Source organism: Ursus maritimus, unplaced genomic scaffold (assembly GCF_017311325.1).
Source record: "Ursus maritimus isolate PB19 unplaced genomic scaffold, ASM1731132v1 scaffold_25, whole genome shotgun sequence".
Classification (NCBI taxonomy): domain Eukaryota; kingdom Metazoa; phylum Chordata; class Mammalia; order Carnivora; family Ursidae; genus Ursus; species Ursus maritimus.
In genome coordinates this window covers 3,420,588-3,440,432 of record NW_024425008.1, presented here as the reverse complement: position 1 = coordinate 3,440,432, position 19,845 = coordinate 3,420,588, and the positions used below count along the sequence as shown (strand labels likewise).

At 50.0% G+C, this 19,845-nt stretch overlaps 1 protein-coding gene across 1 annotated transcript in view; it reads right to left on the bottom strand.

The window, feature by feature from the left end:
* Positions 1-19,845, bottom strand: part of TECPR2 (tectonin beta-propeller repeat containing 2) — a 97,989-nt gene that overhangs the window by 34,178 nt on the left and 43,966 nt on the right. Inside the window, exons 9-16 of the mRNA XM_040641415.1 lie at positions 18,783-19,780; positions 16,947-17,130; positions 14,762-14,935; positions 12,726-12,906; positions 11,463-11,604; positions 8,927-9,167; positions 8,112-8,201; positions 6,281-6,514 (exon numbers count right to left, since the gene is read on the bottom strand). Of these exons, the coding sequence (XP_040497349.1) occupies positions 6,281-6,514; positions 8,112-8,201; positions 8,927-9,167; positions 11,463-11,604; positions 12,726-12,906; positions 14,762-14,935; positions 16,947-17,130; positions 18,783-19,780 (2,244 nt within the window). The remainder of the gene's footprint in view (positions 1-6,280; positions 6,515-8,111; positions 8,202-8,926; positions 9,168-11,462; positions 11,605-12,725; positions 12,907-14,761; positions 14,936-16,946; positions 17,131-18,782; positions 19,781-19,845) is intronic.

Genomic DNA, 19,845 nt, shown 5'->3' with positions numbered 1-19,845 from the left:
GTGCAACTATGTTCCGTGGCCATGCTCCTGTCGGCCAGCTCACAGTTATCACTGGGAGTGGACAGCAGCCCAGGGATCTGCGCTGAAGCCCAGGCACGGATCCTGCTATGTGGAAATCTCGTCAGGTGCCTTCAGTTAGGACACCAGCTGAAAAGTATTCACTGATCACTACAAAAACAATTCTCGGTATTCCTTTGTGCATATACTGAAGTTAACTGTAGTTTTTCCTTCCTTCCACTTTTATAGAATATCTTACCAGGGAGTCTGAATGGACTTCCAAGAGCTCTAACAGTCCACAGTGAAAGATTGGTACCAATCAAAATCCAGTACCTTCAGCAGTAAACTACAGAAATAGCTGAGAAACAAAGGCAAATTTTTAAATGTTAAATGAAAATTAATTTTATGCTGGAGTCTTCAATCTGCCCTACTAGGAACTCCAGGCAAGAGCTGATGGTGAGAACAGTTACATGGTGACAAAGACACACTGGGCCAGCAGCTCCGTTAGCAGTGACTTACACCACAGCCACCAGAACACGCAGTTCATCTCATAGGAACATTCTTTCAGGACAAAAGTAAAGGCAGCTAGAATATACATGTCAGTGTAGACAATAGCATATTCTGAACTGAAGAGACAGGTCAAAGAAGAAAACATTTAACTGAAGGCTGCAGTTTCCCAACCCACAGAGGGCCCCCCAGGCTGCCTGAATACAGACAGTTCATGAGACTGTTCTGTTGAGATGCTCAGGACAGAGGAAGAGACCCCTGCCCTCCCCGAACACTCCATGCTGCCCTGCGGTCCCTGCGAGTTAGGTGGGCCCTGTTGCTAGTCTGGACGATGGGCTGTGGGCAAAAGCGATCTGCCACTCCTGAACTGAAGCGCAGAAGAGCTGGCAAGGGGCCTTGCCGCTGTCCCCTGCTGTGGTGACCAACACACTGAAGCCACAGAGCACAGCAGCAGGACCAGGAAGCTGCCCTCCAAGGGACACAATCCCAAGAGACTGTGGCAGCAGGGAAGTAACATTATGTTAAGTCGCTGATTATTTCGGGACCGTTACTATGTTACCAGCCAGATGAACACAGACACACGACAATTTTCTTGCCTTTCCCTGTTGTTTTTTCTATTAAAAAAAAAATTTAATTATTTTATTCAACATAGGAGACATTTTCCCCTTAGGATTACTTTCCAACATATATTTTAGGAGAAAAAGTAACATTTATTTGGTGTTTTACTATTTATAAAACACTGTTCTGCATAAATTACTGCCTAATATAATCCTATTTGTTACCTAAAGGCAAAAACTGACACTAAATATTTCCTCATTAAATGCTGTGACCAGATAAATTAAATTACAAATTGCATTAGTTTGCTAAACATTCCAATGTCTGACAGAATGGATATTTATGTATACTAGGAAATGAAATGTTATCGGCAACTTAAATATCTGTAAAATGATGCAAATTTTCTTCCCAAAACTAGGACTGTAATAGATCACAAAATTTCATATTCAGTCTCTAAAGCTGGGCTCAGTAGCCAGACATTTAAGAGTTCTCTTAATCTCAAAGCAGCAACTGATGTGGTAATTTGAATGGGGGCAGAAAAGAGTGATGTTAGGTCTTATGAAAGAAATGAAAGGTAGAAATCACATTCATGACTTAATACTGTGCAAAAGTCGTCCTTGAAACTGAAATTATTTTTTTAAAGATTTTATTATTTGAGAGAGAGAGAACGAGCAGTGGGAGGGGCAGAGAGAGAGAGAGAAGCACACTCCCCAATGAGCAGGAAGCCTGATATGGGGCTTGATCCCTGGACCTGGAGATCATGATCTGAGCTGAAGGCAGACACTTAACCAACTGAGCCACACAGGCGCCCCAAAACTGAAATTTCTGCTTGCAGTGCAAAAAAAGCTAATGACATTCCAACTTTATAAGAACCTGGCATGGCCGGCATGACATGGGCTACACCCCACTGTCAGTACCAGGAAGACGGGCTTTCATGTTTCATGGTTGCGATGTCAGGATACTTGTCAAGAAGAGGCCAGGACTGCAGAGAACGGCACAGATAAATCACATCCCTGAACAAGATGGTGGCAACTGGGAGGTGGATTAGCCAATTAGCGCTCCTGTACCTGCCTGTTAGGCAGTTGTATTAGTGATTGTCAGTATTAAGGCCAAAGATAGGACCAAAACTCATATTCCAGCGGCACCTGGGTGGCTCAGTCAATTAAGCATCTGCCTCTGGCTCAAGTCATGATCTCAGGGTCCTGGGATCGAGTCCCGCACTGGGCTCCTTGCTCAGTGGGGAGCCTGCTTCTCCCTCTGCCTGCTTCTTCCCTGCCTGCTGCTCCCCCTGCTTGTGCTCTCTCTCTGACAAATAAATAAACAAAACCCTTAAAACAAACAAAAACAAAACAAAAACCCTTGTATCCCAGAATTACTTAGAAATGGGAGTTACCCATAACAACCGTTTTTCGTGCTGGTCTACTTTCCCACTGGGCATGGATGTGGCCCCTCTCTATGTGCAAACACCACATGGGGTCAGTCTGAAAGGGCCGCTGGGAGAGAGCAGGAGCAGGGCACTCAGGGCACGCGGGGGTGGGGGGAGTGCCTCGAGGAAATGCAGCCTGAAGGAAGCTGGGGATGGGGCGGGGGACAGTCTTGGCGGAGGCCTGAAGGAAGAAGAGCTGGGGGAGGGACAGGGCAGGGAGGACATTCTAGGCCGCGGCAAGACAAGCGTGCACTGTGCACAAAGGGCCTGGCATTCAGGGAAGAGCAATGGCTAGGGGCAGCGGTCTTACGGCTCGGGGCCCGTGCAAGGCAGGCTGGGCCAGGCTGAGATGGCCCTGGGGGCCACCCTGGAGTCAGCACACCGGGGTGCTCTCTCAGTCGGAGGGGTCGCCCCCAAGGCTGTCTTAGGAAGACAGCTCTGGCACCTGTGGGGGAGGTGGGCACACTACCGCTGTGGTGAGAGGGGAGCAAGGATAACAGCCTCAGAGATCCCCTGGGGTAGGTAAAAGACATGGCTGATGCACTGGCCACAAACAGCCACAGGGGATTCTGCCCTTTCCAGAAGAGTTTAGTGGGAGAAGAAGAGTGAAATCAGGAAAGAGTGCATTTGGGAAAGAGAAGTTTCATACTGAACAAAATCCTCACATGCAGAGTCATAGTCCTGAAAGTCAGGCTGTGCTTCCTTTCACTGCTTTCAGCACCCACCATGGCCAACTTTTCAAAGAACAACAAAGCATCCCAGTTAATCCCAGGTAAGTAATCCAAGGCTGCATGAATGCAACCTCGATACTCACTTTCTCTTCACTGCTATTCGATGCCTGCTGCTGCCTTATGACGACCTGCCACGGACGCTCCCACGTGGGGCTCTGGGCAGGGAGCACACAGCTGAACTTAAATTCTTCATCCCCTCATTTAGATAATAATTTAAAAAGCCACTTGATTCACCTGTTTGTCCCACAAGCTACAAAGACCACCCTGGAGAGAGCCCAGCAACATGATACCTGGTGGTCCCTGCCTGCCTTTCACCGCCCCCGACCCTGGCACAGTGGGAGGCGGGCACCTTTCCCACCTCTCCCCGTCCACCTCCTCTGCCCAACACAGACCCTACAGCTCAGGATGCACTGCGCTCTGCTACGTTTAGAAAATGGTAAAAGGATTTTTTTTTAAAGATTTATTTATTTATTTGACACAGAAAGAGAGCCAGTGAGAGAGGGAACACAAGCAAGGGAAGTGGGAGAGGAAGCAGGCTCCCAGCAGAGCAGGGAGCCCATTGCGGGGCTCGATCCCAGGACCCTGGGATCACGCCCCGAGCCGAAGGCAGATGCTTAACGACTGAGCCACCCAGGTGCCCCGGTAAAAGAATTCTTTATCCATCATTTCAATGTCTGCTAGCAAACCAGATAAACAAAATCTAGAGCTCGGACTAAGAAAGGCAGTGCTTCCCACAATCACTCCACCAGGCACACGGTCAGACAGCCCCCACCAGCCTGGGGAGGGACGCAGCTATTGTTGGCTCGACAGGGACCCCGCGCAGGACATCTGCCCAAGAAGCTCACGTTGACCCCGGATGGGTCCTTGCATCATCTCTCCACGGTGGGGACTGCTGTTCCCATGAGGAAGGTGAGAAGTTGAGGTTTAAATAAGGGAACCCAGCAGCTCGCCCAGGATCCTGGAGCCTGCCCAGGATCAGGTCTCTTAAACTGAGCCTTCGTCCCACCAAAGCTGCGTTTCTCCCCTGGAAAGAATGGCCACCACCCCCGGTGAAGCCCAAATGGGCACCTCGGAGACCTGCACTAGTCTAGCCAGCTACCCAGTGCCGGGAGGACCGGGCTGACCTGTAAGGGAGATGTGAGCTGGAGGCCCAGTGGCTGCAGGCCCTGGCAGAGCTTGCCCCGGCACCGTGCAGCCTGGCGTAACGCCATCTGCTCTGCGCCCACTGCGGTGCAATGGTGTCCTCTGAGGGACATGGAGGGGGTGCTGCAGGGAGACAGCTCTGCCTCTCACCCAGACTGTGCTGAAGAGCAAGGGCTCCCACAGGCCTCGAGATTCAGTGGTGGGAGGGCACGAACTGCGCCCTGGCCTTCTGACCTCCAGAAGGAACTGGCAGCATCTCCCTAACTGGTCTGGTTGGGGCTGCTAGAGAAAGGCCAGGCCACTAGATATCTGGATGGTGGCAAGTCATCCCAGGGCAGGCCGGAGGGTCCCCCATTACCAGCACTCAGGGCCAAGAGCAGCCACAGCTTTGGTCGGTCACGGTCAGTAATGGTGACTGGTAAATACTCTCAAAAGCTGGAAGGTGACGGCCCCGGTGCTGGGATTAGGTTCAAAAGACAGTGTATGAGGCCAAAAGTATAAGTCATCAAAATGACCCTGAAAAATTCCTATTTTTAGTATATGTGCTGCTGAACTGAGCACAACTCTGGACTACTCCCAGCTTTGGAACAGTTTGCTTCTTCAGTTGAGAGCCAACCGCCCCCTTATTTAAGCTGGATTGTATCTGGGGGCTTGCTGCACAAAAGAACAATGATCTTTCTATACAGCACCTTAAAGGAGCCACATGATCCGAGAGCAGCTGAAGTCCAGCCTGCTTCATGGGATGGGCAGAGGCCCCTGGCAGCCAGAGACATGGCCAGAGGCCGTGGCGAGGCATGTGTATACGTGTGTACATACACACATACACAGGCATACACACACATATATATGTATGCATATATATATTTTTTAAAGATTTCATTTATTTATTTGAAAGAAAGAGAGCCCGTGTGCGAGAGAGAGAGCACAAACAGGGAGAGGGGCAGAGGGAGAAGCAGGCTCCCCACTGAGCAGGGAGCCCAACGCAGGGCTGATCCCAGGACCGTGAGATCATGACCTGAGCTGAAGGCAGACACTTAAGGTGGCCCTATATATGTATACATTTAAACTCTAAGCCCAATGTGGAGCTCAAATTTATAAGTCAGAGATTAAGAGTCACATGCTCTACTGACTGAGCCAGCCAGGCGCCTCTCCCCTTTTTCTCTAATGAGTACATGTGGTTGAATTCTGAAATACTAAATGCTTATACAATTCAATTTTACCACCTACCAAACAAAAAACACTGGTTGTCTGTTTATCAAATTGGGAAACCGCATGGCAGGGGCGTGTTCCTAAGGCTCATGTGGACCTTCTGGAGTGGCCTGGAGCAGCCTCAGCCTTCAGACAAGTCTCTGCTGTCAGACTAGCCACACATAAGCTGCCGGTCGATCGAGAACTTGCCTGGAGAGTAACCTAAGGTTGCAGGCTCCCTCTAGTATCTTGTTTCTTGGAATACAAATGACTTATTTATGAACGGCATCATGCTCCTTGGCCGGCTCTGTAAACTTTGAGGGGAGACTCAGAAGAGCCGCCGTCAGGAGACGCCCATCATCTCCTCAGCTTGTTAGCGTCAGAACAGACACTCGCTCGCCAGGCACTGTCCTAGCGGCGGAGGGCCAGGGGACAGGTGCTGAGGCTGACGCAGGACACAGCTGTGCTTCCAGACTTAAAGGGCACAAAGCAACGCACCACACGGAGTCGGACTGGCAGAGGCAGCTGCATCAAGCAGTTCTAGCCGCAACTTCCTCTAAGCCTACGCCCCTCCCGGGTTCCGCAAGCCCTCCCAGCTGCACACTGGGGAAGGAAAGATCCTGACAAAACAGAGGCCCATTTCACCTGCAAGAGTGGCCGATCAATCTCCCGAAATCCAGCAACCTACACAACGTCCTATGAGCATTCATGCGACTTGGACACGGGGCCATACCTAGCTGGGACAGGTCCAGCCGCGTCCAGTGCATGCCTGTAGGGCAGCTCTTGGACAGCGTCCTGATGAACACCTGGCCGAGGTTGTCCAGTGCCCACAGAGCGTCGTGGCAGGCGGCGTAGGCCCTCATGTCGGCGTCGGGAGGCAGCTGCACCGTGGAGGGGCGGGCCTGAGCGTTCCGGGCGCTGACGCTGCACAGGTCCTTGCTGCTCTGGCACAGCCACAGGGAGCTGCCTGTGGAAAAGGTTCGTGTTTGTCACTGACCAGATGCATGAGGCAGCCCGGGCCCGTGGGCAGCTGACGCCTGGTGGCAGGCGCCGCTGCTCCTGGCTCCCAGGGTACTACCGTGAAGGAGGGCTCGATGGACCTGGCGTCAGAAGTCAGAGGCGCACCCAATGTGCAGCCTGTGAAGACATAGGCCTGAGATGTTCTAAAGGGAGGCATGAATGCAGGGCTTATGAGACTTGCTGAAGTCCCAGTGTTGGCTCAGCGGCTTTGACCTTGGACGTTTCCTAAGGGCTGGGGAATCTGTGACTTGGTGTGACTGGTGTGCTGGAGGGGAGTGAGGTCTGCAATTGCTCAGAAGGATGGAGCCACAGTTCCCCTGTTCTGGTCTGGGGTGGGGGGTGTGGGTGGGCAGGCCAGGGGGGAGGCTGCTGGGGAGGCTTGGAAAGCTGGAAAGCCTCCTCGCCCCACCCTCTCCTCAAAACCCACCCTCGTCTCCTCTCCACCATTTTTATATAGTCCTTTAGACTTAACAGATTGAGTTTAAAATACAGATAACCTCTGAGAAACTTCAAGGTTCCATCATAATATATATTATCTAAAACTTGTGGCCAGATAGGTTTTAGAATTCACAACTTTAAGGATTTTGAAAACCTAAGGTCATGGGTATGCCACATATTTAAGTAACAGCCTCAGGGAGCCAAGTAGCAATGAAACGCAGTAACATTCCTGCCACAAAATGTGGGCATACTCATAATCGATGCATAAGTAAGCAGACCCATCAGCTCGGGCCAGGTTTTGCTGCCAAATGACTTTGTACCAATCTCAGGATATGATCTCTAGTTTTCAGAACTTACGGATTTCAGAATTATGGTCAGAATGATCAGGTGAGTAAACATTTTCCCGTACTGACAAGTTAGCCAAATTCTGGTGGGACTAATTGCTTGAACTAACCAGCTGCTTTCTCTGAACCACAGGCTTCATGGTATCTTCTCATTCGACCCTCCTCCTAGGAGGAGCCTTTGGCCACGTCCCAGAGGGGTCACCTGACTACCCAGGCTCCCCGCTCACTGGTAATGGCGCCCCCTCTCCTGGCTCCAAAGCCCATGCTCCAGGAGGGGAGGGGAGCTCTGACCCGAGTCAACAGGAGGTCTGCCCCTGTCCTAACGGGGGCACAACGGTGGGATTTAGACTAGCCAGAAGCTGTAAACCAGATTGAAAGAGGTTGCTGGAAGGTGACAGAAGACTTCACAAGGGGAAATGGGAAGGCACCCCAAGAAGGCTGGTGCCTACTGACTGCAGTGCAATGGCCCCATGACACATCACTGGAAGTCTCCGGCTGCCGGCCCTAGTGGGACACTGTATGTTCCTCTCCTTCGGAATGATGCCCTGCCTTTAGATTCAGTCAATGTCCCCACGCCAGGCCTATCCAGCTTCGGGGCCTTGGCTCAGCCAACAAGGGCTGCTTGCCTGAGAAGCCACTGCATTATCTCTGAGGCCCTGTTTCTGAGGTCCACATAGCCACACCCCATCCCAACTAGGTCATGGTCAGACCATGGTTTTCACTTTTCAACTGCCAACCCATGCGCTATATTTCTCAACCAACCTTCCTTTGTGGGAGCAGTGGAAGCCAGCACAAAGGCCCACTTTGTTGCAGAAGCTGTCCCACGGGGAACAACATTATTCCAGTAAGTGCCTAGAAGGAACCAACAGGAAGTGTGTTAAAGAAAGAAGAGAACACACACACGCTCCAGAGCATTAGTTCTAGACTCTAAGTGGTCTTCAAAACCTCCACACCCAATTCTGAAGTGCCCTTAAATTAGGAGATCTGTACCAGCCAGTGCTATGAGGCCAAGTCCCTTGTTTCTCCCTCTAGGCTGACAAGCAGAGCCACAGTCTTGCCCAGGGTTGGGGGGGGGGTGGTCATGCAGAGGGAGGCGAGCTGGAGAAAATTCACAAAGCAGGGCTTCACTCACAGAAACGAAGCCCTCATGGGCACAAGTGGATTTATACCACCAGTCACAGATCTCGCCAGAGCCTTGCGTTCTCCACAGAGCAGGAACTTTTCCTCCAGGAAATGGACTATCCCTCTTACTAAACTCTTTACGTTTGGGCGGATCTTTTCATTTAAATGTGAAATTATGAACATAAAAATGAGCTCCATCTGCCCTTCCCATATCATCACAGATTCCCAGTAGAAACTGATCACACACCAGCCAAACGCTGGTATCCAAGTTGTAGGAATGACAGATTAAAAAAAGGAAACCGATACAAAGCATAAAGAACGCCTCCATGACAAACACTTCACACACTGGCACAAATTATCTTCCGCAGTTGAGATCTTAAAGCTTTTCTTTCAGTGCTAGCTTCGAAGCGAAGCTGCCAATCGAGTCAATGTGAAAAGAAAAGTAATTCACCCACCGATGAGATTTCCTTTAGCGACATGGAATTCATTCTTGCCTGAGGAGATCCAGACGCCACTGTTGTTGACCCCGAGAAGGCTCGGCTGGCACTGAAGCTGCTGAGACCAAAACGCCATGCGCAGTTTATCGGCCACCTTTTCCACGGGTGCTTGGGCTGCTGTGGCCACTGAATGTGTGGCATGAATTATGGTCTGGAATAAGCTGCACTGATCGAACACCACATAGTCGGTGATGCTCACCTGGAGGGCAAGACGGAAAGACACCCTTCTCTCAGTGCAGCTATGAGTTCCTTCTGTATGCGTGCGGACTGAGAGCAGAGGTCTGGCCCATAACCGCAAATACGCAGCACACGTGCATTTGTTAAGGACCAGAAAAGTCTGGCAGGACACTACCAAACCACTAACTGTAATTACTTCTGAGGGCTGGATTTAGAGGGATGGAAGAAAATGTTCACCTTTCTTTTGATACATTTTTATATAATACGGGTCAGTCCTAAAGGTAGGTATTATTTTTGTGATTACCTATGATCCCCCCCTCAAACTCGTGAAGCCTTTTATTCTAATCAGTGAGAAAGGGTCATTTTGCTTTTAAATTTAGGTATTTCCAACAGATAACAGTGTGCAATCCTTAGAATCATAATACGGGATAAAAAAGATATTATAAGTAAGGTGATAGAAGCACTTTATGATCTAAACCAGGACTGTCGATAATTATGCCAGTTCAACAGCACAAATCGGGACCATCCTGGATACCAAGGGCACAGCGTGGCTCAGGTGTGCAAACCGCTTCTCTAACATTCCTGAAAGACATTTCTTCAGGGCAACTCTGAGGAGAACCTCTCTCTTGTTGGGCAGCTCCGGTTGTTAGAAAGTTCTTTTTAAGATGGTCAAAGTCTGACTCCATGTGACTTTTACATATATTTCTGCCCTGTTGGGTTCAATTACAGAGAATGTTGCTCTCCGACTCCTAGGACAGCCCTGTGCAGGCCGCATTCCCAGGTCACGCACATTGAAATGCTGCGTGAAAGGGATATCATTTATTACAAAGAATTTAATTCTAATAAACAAAACAAACAAAAAGGAAATTATTGTAAAAATCAGTGCTTAAGTGTACAAATTTGCCCTTTTTCATCCGTGAAAGGACTCACACTAACTGTAAGCCACTGTCCTAACTGAAGTTGAACTGCTTTATCACGTCTGGACCCCGTGGCCCCCTTTCCCACTATCTCGTCACAGCCCACAGAACGCCGGCCCGGGAGCTCTGGGCCTCCTCGGGAGAGTGCACATGCCAAGGCCACGCAGAAGGTCTGTGACAGACTGTCTTAGCACCCAACACTTGGAGATAAGCAGGAGGCAAATTAAAAAAAAATAAAGGTTTAGCAGCCAAACATAAAGCTGGCTCTGGTGCTACAGAGAAATCAGTCTTACAGTATTTAACTCTGCTTCCAACTACCTCAAAGATGATTCTGTCAAATTAAATTTCTCTAATGTTCTGAATATGATGATAAAATGGTATCTAATTTTCTTTAGGCTACTTAAAAATGGAATGTGGTACATATATACATGTAAGAGTGTGTGTGTTCATGTGTGTAAAACCATGTAATATACTTACCAGCACGGAGAAGGTATTTTAAAATCACTTGTACAACTTGCCATAGTATCAGACATATCAGAGACCTATGTACACATATACTTACTCATCAAAGAGCAAACACAACTTCTTTTTCCACATTCTCATCCGACAGACCCAAGGGCAGCTAATGAACGACCTGCCCTCAGTGCAGCAGGTCTGAGGCAACGACACGACCTGAGCCAGTGGAGACAAACACTGAAGAGACGCTGCCTAGTTTCCAGCCGCTGAGGGTCAGAACCACCTCACCGGCCGCCGCAGGAGGCTAGGGGAGCAACGGCTACACCAAACGGTACCAAAGAGGGGAAGGAACAACTCCTTGAAAACACATTCTAGGCCACCCCGGCTGGGACCAAGTCACGAAAAGTGAGCTTGCATACACCCTCCTATTACACAGAGTGTTTCCTTTTCTGGGAGCGTGTGGGAACATTCTCCTTTCTTTGTTGAAACGCCACTTGTTAAGAGGCCTTTGGAACAAGCGGGGAGAGATGAATTTTAATTGTAGGCTGGGTCTCCAAACCTGTTGTCTAGCTCTTCTCAGCCCATGTGTTCAGAATTAAACATCATTATTACCTAGGTCTTCAAAAGGGTATCACCGGGCTTATTTAGCACATAAGGATAAATTTCTAAATAACACCAACACAAAAAAAAGAAATAATAAACAGCCCATACATTTAAGCAAAGAGAGTTTTACAAGTTACTTCCTACAATGAAAAGCCCTGGATATTTCTAATGTGCTCAAATACAGCGAAAAGTCTAACTCGTCGAAGAGTAAAGGTGAATGCTCTTAATTTAATTCAACCTCCCCAGTCTCTTTAAGGAGAAGAGAAGGACTATAAAAGGGGGAGCAGAGCTCCCCACTCAGGGAGACGCCCTGGCCAGTGGCCCTGGAGCGGAGCACCTACTTGCCACCAATGGTCGTCATCTCCCTGGGGCTTCTTGGAAACGACACCAGTTCTGAACCACAGGTTCCCTCGGATGTCCAGGGCCCACAGAGTCTGCTGGTCCCCAAGAGTTATACAGACGGGTTCCAAAGCTTGCCTTTCACTGGAAACAGGGAAGAGAACACGGGAGTCAGCGCCCACACTCAAAGCGCCCGGCCTGACTAGGAACACCGGCCTCAAGTGTCTCCCGGGAGGGTTGAGAGCCCACCCACAAGTTCCAAGGAAGGAAGCTCGAGTTTCGAGTTACATTACTGTGCAGTGTATGTTGCTTACATGTATGGCAGCCTCTGAAAGACATACTGAAAACCCGGCCTGGTGGGGAAAGCCCCCGGGGAGAAAAGAGCCTACGAGGAAAGTGCGTGGGCACATCAGGCGCCTCTGCTTCCCTGCTCCCTCCTGCACAACTGAGCCAGTGGAGGTGCCCCCCATGTGCCGGGCTGTGTGGGGCAGCAGCAGCTGGGCAGACACTGCCTCTCCGTGGGCAGTGCCCTTCCCCCTCCCGCCCCTCTGGTACAGCCCTCGCCGGCTTCGGGGCTCAGCTGGGCCACGCTCTCCGGGTTCGGACCAGCTATGCTAACTGGCACAGGCAGCTACCCGCTCTGGGGGAGGGCAGGGCTGGGGGCAGCCACCTTTGCACACCCAGCCCAGCCCTGCTGTGGCTCACAGTAGCTACTCGCTCACATCGACCAGGTTGCTAGGTTCAAACCAAGAAGATTGTAGTCTAATTTTTCTAATTAGCAAAATGATTGGATGGTAAATTCTATAATTAAAATTTTGAGTGGTATAAGTAACCAGATAAATTACCATTCAGAGATCAATTACCATTGACAAGGATAATAAAGAAAAATATTTGGCCCTAAACCCTTCAGATTCTACACAGAAACCACCCGACAGCCCTGGGCAGTGCTGAATAGAAACTGTCATGAGAGACCCGTGACCATGTGATGCTTGACGTCACACAAGAGGGCAGCAGCATCTCAAAAAGCTAAGCTCTGACCCAGTGCCCATTCTGCCAGACAGAGGCAGGCACAGGGCGTCTCCATGGTAGGGCAGCTGCCATTGGCTCTGACAATTCCAGAGAACACTATTACCATGGAGAGCTTCAGAGTAGCAGCTCTGCCCAGGAAAGGCTCCCATGGGTGCATTAAGGGGAGTCAAGCTGACAAAGAACCAAGGGTGGGACAAGCAAGATGATGAAGACGTTTCTGCTCCTCCTGCTGATACCTGACGATGTCACATTTCCACTGCTCCCCTTCAGGGCAGAAGCTGCTCACACCCTCCCGGTACAGGAGGGCTCTCTGCTCTGTCAGTGCCCACACCACGCTGTTTCGGGCTGTGACCTGGGACAGTGGGTATGGACAGTCGACTTTTACGGCTCTGGCACAGGGGCGATCCACACTGAGACCTGCCAGGGAGACAGACAGGAAGCCCCAAAGACACACAATCAGGACTTCACACCTCATTTGTATTCTGTTGTTTGCTTATTTTTCTTTTTTGGGGGGTTATTTTGCCATATTCTTTTATAATAAGTACTTTGTCTTTTTAAGGTCTAGTCAACAAAAATTGTTGTGCTTAAAATGGTTAAGTTGGGCATATGTCTGAAGTGCTCTCAAATGCTCTTTGAAAACTGAAGGAATAACAATTCAGAATCCACTGGTGTCCCAAAGTAGCTTAAGATGTTCTGGAAGAAAAAGAAAGCCCAGGGCAGGAGAGCAGCCAGACCTTGAGCCAAGAAGGCCCAGGCCAAGAGCAGCATATGCTTTACGGCTGTGCCCCTCAGAGCCTCGGGGTAAGCCGAGCTGCCGCAGCTGCGAACACCAGGGCTCTGAGGCCTCCAGCCATCCTCGCGCAGCAGCTCCGACAGAGCAGCTGCCCTCTCCTGCTCCTACCTGGTTGGAGGGGTGGTTCCCTAGATGAAAGGCGAGGTCCATCACACAGCAAGGCAATGGAAGGCCAGAGCTCAGAGTCCCTGATGCCCTGTCCAGGGCTCTTTCCCCCACCTCCTTGCAGCCTGTCTGCAGCTTGAAGGCACTCCTGGGGAAGCTGGCAGAACAGCTGTTAACTCAAACCCCATACTCTGTGGCATCGGCCTGCAATTAGTTCTCCGTGCTCAAATGTGTTCCCCGACTGCTTACAGAAGCCCGATGGTACCACATCCTTGGTTGTATTCCTCTTCCACAACCGGGGGAGTCACCTGCGGGGCTTTTTACACTACACATCGTCAGGTCCGCCCTGGAGACCAACACGGTAGGTCTGGTACTGCCGGTTAACGGGGCACCCGTTCCTTAACCCCAGGCCAGAAGCGCTCCGTTTCCTCACCAGGAACAAAACACAAATGCCCCTGGAAAATGGATATGCGTCTGCCTTTCCAGAGCTATTCCCACTTGAAGGGAGAAACCAGGGCTGGCACATGGCCCAGGAGCTGGCGAGGCTGACCACCAGGGCTCAAGCAACGGCTTCTAGGAGATGCTGGCCCCCCACATGTGAGGAAGAGCCAGATGTGCAAAGACTTTCCATCTCAGAGAACCATCCCTGGCTGACAGCTCATAACAGAGATTAAAACAATCTCCCCAGATCAGCAACATTAAATGGTTAAAAGATTGATCTTTACGTAAATCCAATATGGCCTCTTGACAACCTAAAAAGAGCTCCTGCCCCATATCCTTTCCAGATGCTGATAAATCACATTGCCTTTGGAAACTAATACCCCATTTTGCTGACAATACATAAACACCCACTCTCATTACAGTTTATTTTTAATACACAAGTCCCACCGAGTCTCCTGCAGCAGTTGAAGGTTCCCCTCAGGGCAGTTTATTATGACAAATTGAACTGCTACTCAGATCAAATGATTTCTGGTTGTTTCTTCCTGACCCACATGTAAATAAGTATACAGAAGCAGGGCTCTGACCTGGCTGAAAAAAATCCAGCCATAACCTAAAGGAAAAACTGATTCTAATGTCACTTCTCTGTTACTCCTTCCCCTTAAGATCTGACATTGCAGCACAAGCGATGGGCAACAGTTAGCCGTAAGGAGAACAAGAATCTGTTTCTGTGTCTCACTGAATAACGCTATTAAATCTTGCCCTAAATTTGTCCAGGGTTGAATGTGAGTCAGTAGAAGGAAACTGCTAATATATTCCAATGGCAAATACTCTCTTTCCAGAAGTATTTTAATTTAAATTGATTTTTACCCCTTATACATTGTGACAGCGCTAAGCGTGTCACTAGCAAAGCGAGGGGCAGTAGGGTGCAGTTACCTGTCTGCAGGTACAGATCTCCATTTGTCCTGATGATCCAGGCTGTGTCATCACTCAGGGCCACAAACACTGCCTGGGGCAGGGCTTCGTACCAGTGCCGCTTCCCCTTGATGGTCACTTTTCCACAAGCAAAAGCTCGGTTAGATTTCTGTTCAATCTTCCAGAGAAGGGCTCCTGGAGAAATAAAAATTCTATTCACCATCCAGTAAATATGGACAATTACTTACACAAAAACTTCATTCTAATCGCTGTGGGGGAGACAGATTTCTAAAACCTCTCTCCCCTTTTGCTTCTACCCCAACTGGGGAAAGAGCCCACGGCTCTTGGGTTTGGGTCCTTGGTCACCACCCACCAGCTGTGGGTGTCAAGTCACCTCCTGTCTCCATGCCTCACTTCCTCCTCTGTACCTTACAGGGCTGCTAGGGAAACTGGAGGTGAGAACAGACCAGGGACACACTGAGCCGGACAGGCCACAGACACTCCTGACACGGACAGGAGCAGTGCTGATGCGGTTACGTCAGGAGGCAAAACTCGTGTCCCACCAGAGGTTGCAAAGTCCTAGAGGGATTCAGAGGGGTCACTTCCAGACCAACTGAGGGATAAGATGCACGGAAAGGAGGCGTTTAAGCTGGGCTGTCTTTTTTTACTCAGAAAGGGACTCTGATAAACAGAGAGAAAGAAGGGGAGGGAAGGAGGAAGACACAGATGGAGGGTGTGACACAGGCCAGGCAGCCATGTGTAAGAAACCACCAGAGGACTACCAAGAGCACAGCCAGGCTGGACTAGAGGGTCTGACGGGAAGAGCTGAGGTAAGAGGAGAAAAGCGAGATGGACGGCTCAGCCCGAAGCACACCCTGAACACTCTGGGGCTCTGGTGCCCCCCAAAGACAAGGGCACTGCAGGACAACTCAGTCAAGTACACTGATCTGGTGGGGACAGAATTCTTACCACATCAACAAGGGCCGGAATGTTTTGCCAACACAAAGTAATCAATAGAATCAAGACAGAACCAAAGTTTCTAAATGGCTGGGGAGATGAACGGTAGTAAATGACAAGAGAAAGAATTAAAACGCACAATTTTATAGCACCAGCAATTGAAGTACACTGTGATCTCAGCCACTCGCTAAGGAAAAACATTTTTCAAACAAGCAAAGAGATGAAACAACCTTGAACAAACTTGTATTTTAAATAGTGACAAAGACCAGGAAGAGTTCAAGGAAATCCATTTGACACACAGTAAAATTACAGGGGATGAGTCTAAGGTCACAGAGTACGTTCTGACTTCTACTCCAGTGTCCTAACAATAAGAAGTGACTATGAGGCAAACACACATAAATACATCTACTCTATCTACCCACCCCCCAATAGGTGAAGTGGCCAACATTATGACAAAACAGATGAGCAAATGATTCTGGACAGGGAAGGAAGGTATAGGCTGAAAGCCTAGTAGAACCTCATTCAGGAAAGGTCTGCTCCAGTTCACTAAAAATGGCTAGCCTGACCATGGCTTGCAAGAATGAATGCATTTTTCTTTTACACTCAGGGAGTAGATGATTCAGCCAAAGCATACACATCACTCATTAAAGAATAATTTCTAGAAAGGAACCCAAATAATCTGAACATATCCAACATATCCATGGGTCCATCTTCATTCGTTCAGTTGCTTTAAAGCAATGCTAAGAAACAGGAACACAGAGGCGCCTGGGGGGCCTCAGTCAGTTAAGCGTCCAACTTTTGATTTCGGCTCAGGTCATGATCTCAGGGTCATGAGATTGAGCCCCGTGTTGGGCTCTGTGCTGGGTGTAGAGCCTGCATAAGATCCTCTCTCTCCTCCCTCTGCCCCTCCCCCCATAAAAGAAAGAGGAACACATATTTATAAGGGGTTAATATGTTAATCTTTTTTAAAAAAAATCCCTCAAAATTCAAGCAAATAGTTTGCATAGCTTATAAAAACATGTCCATGTGTTACCATTGCAATTAAAAAAAACCCCACAGATTCAAACTAAACATCCATTTATTGGATGTTTATTCATTGATGTCAAATGAAGCAAGTCCTGTTCTTTGGAGAAAACCCCCCAAATGTGCAGGTAACCGGCCAGTGCGCTGCAGGGATGGCGCTGTGGCAGGGCCTGCCTTGTGTCAGGCCAGCGACACCGGCAGGAGCAGGGAGCCGGGGGAGGCCAACCTGAGGGTGAGACCGCCACCTGCTGGACGGCATCCTCAAACTTCTGCCAGCGGAGCCCAGCGCCTGGCAGTGCGCTGCAGAACAGGCCGCCTTTGTAGTCCAGGCACCAAATGTACTTCTCGGAGACCGCCAAGCTGAGTATGCCGTAGCCAGGGCCAGAGTATCCCATCCAGCTTTCTGCAAACTAACAAGGACAGGGCCTGGTGAGTTGTTCAGCAGAGCACACAGTCACACTGTCGTCAACAAGGAAAGCGTGCAGGGTATCATTCAAGTCGCAGAGCTGAGGATCTCTGAGAAGCCATGCACGGACCTGCTATCTTTGGACCATACTCCGAGAGAAGCGTTCTGAAGTGGAAGCTCCTGTCCCCCATTAGGACCCCAGAGCATACCCGGGTAACGCTCTGTCATGTCAGAACACCCTTCCTAACGCAGTGCTTACATTAAAAGGACCGAGCTTTACACACAGGTGTACCGCACTTCACACAACGTGCATGCAGATCGATGTTTTGCGCATCGGACCCTTGCAGGTGCACGAGGAAGAGCAGCACTACCACCACCTCTGTGTCCTCACCCTCGGGTTTTAAGCATGGTCCCAATCACTGGACACAGGACACATCATGTGGCTGATGGAACTCTGGCCAAGACACTCAGTCTGGCTGAATTTTATAGGCTGATGTTTTGTTGCTACGATTCTTTTTTAAAAAATCAAAGCTAAATGAAGTCTTTGCAGTTAAACAGTTTTCTGAAACTGCAGAAGAAATCAATGTGCTTGCACAATCGCCCAAATGTGGAAGTTCGCTGCTTCACAGAGAATGGCACCCGCCCCTCTCAATTCAGCCCTGCTCCCCATGATGAGTGCCACCCTCTCCCCCTGCCCCGCCAAATGTCACAAAATCTCTTGGCTTTCTAGCTACTGGAAAGGGAGGAGGGGGGAACCATGAAGGGAGGGAGAAGTCCTCTATGCGCCAGGTTCCCTCTCACCTGGGGGAGGGCTCTTCTAAAGTTCTGGCCTAGAATCCTGACAGCCCCCACGAAACATGGTCTGCCTGCCCGGTGCATCCTGGGTGGGCGCCCTCTCAGACTTCCCACAGCCCTGCACTTTGCTTGCCGCCATCGGCAGAGAGTCTTGCTCAACCGAGATGATCGGCAGGCATGTCTGGCTCTTCCTTGAGATTCTGAGATGCAGACTGGCTATCCATGCCCCACAGTAGCCAACACTGAACACAGAACCTGGCAGCCAAAGGCACTCAAGAAAGGATGGGCACAGGCAAGACTGAGTGGACGGTCTAACCTTTTGGCATTTGTGTCAAAACAAGTAAGCAGTTCATTTCACTGCCAAGGCAGGACAGCACAGAGCCGAGAGGGGTCCCGGGGCCAGCCTTGCCCTTCACTTGCTGCGTGACCTGTGCAAGCCATTTAACTAAGTCCCATTTCCTCCACTGTAAAACGGGGACCGCAACAGCACCTCCTTCGTGGTTTGTTTACTTCTTAGAGAAGCAAACGAGCTGAACTTACAGAGTGCTTAGCATGGTGCCCAGCACGTGGCAAGAGTTGCCCAAACAATACGTGTCATCAGCACAGGGAGAATCTACTGGTACATTTGGGGAAAGTACACATAAGTTCACACTCATAATCCACACCTCACAACGACTTAGTAGGACAAGTTGTAACACCTGGTTACTTCTGAAACCCAATACACTGAATAATAATTACTTGCTAAGAAAAGCAAACACTTTGAAAAAAACTCTTTTTTATGTAAATTGACCAAAAATAACTATCCTTAACTACAGGGGTTGGGTGGACCCTTAGGAAACTGGCCACCCCAAACCTACATACCTGATCTGACTTTAGCAGCCCGGTATCATCTGTGCCAAGCTGGCTCAGGTCCTGCAGGGAGCGACTACCACCGAGCTCTGTCACACTCGTCTCCGAGGAAGAGGAAGGCAACCCGTGGGCATAGATGTCCTCCTCATCACTGGACGTCAACACCTGGTCCCGTGAAGGCTGCTCGAGCCGAGGCTCACGGGTGTGAGCTGCCAAGGCAGAGACCAGGGGCGTCAGCCGTCCTCTCACACCTCCCGAGTCACATTCCGAGGCAACAATTTCCTTCAGGCCTGTGTCCCTGTCAGTGACAGTGTGCCAGGGATGCGAGCCCAGGTGGCCGGGGCCCCCCATGTGTGTGAGGAAGCCCTGCTCTTTGCTGGGCTCCTCGACACTGCCTTCATCAGCTCCAGTCCCCGGCAGCCGCTGCTCGGCATGGGGGGCCCAGCTGAGGCTGGGAGGCACCGGGGGTGAGTCCGGGAAGGGGACTTCAGAAAAGGTGCTTTGGAGGTCATCAGGCTCCCTGTCCCCCGCTTCCTGGGCCTCAGCAGAGCTGTCCTGTTCTTGACAGGGTGACTGTCTGCTATTCAGTCCATCGTCTACGGGACAAGGCTCCTCTCTGAGTTCTGTAACATCACTACCTTCCACAGCTTCTCGCAGCTCCAGGAGTGCAGTCCACACCCCACTGTGTGGCCCGGTATTGTCTGCACGGTTACACCGTGGGACTCCAGGTCTGTCGCCATTCCCTTCATTCAGGACGTCAGGGGCAGGCTCAGGCACCTCCAGGACACTGAATGCTTCGGGGTCAATATTTTCCTGCAGGACACCATTCACCTCACCACTAAGGTTACTCTCCTGGTCAGGAGACTCTGTGCTTGACCGATCCACGAAGCTGCCCAAACTTGAGGTCATGGACAGCAGGTCTGTGTTCAAGGACTGGGGACTGTCACCCGGAAACTCATAGCAGGGCGTCGATTCAAGGGAACTGTGGCAGGTGTTCCTGCTTCCACCTTCTAATTTAAAATAAGAATGTTTAAAATGGGGTATGACTCCACATAAATAGTAAGAGACTAAAAAA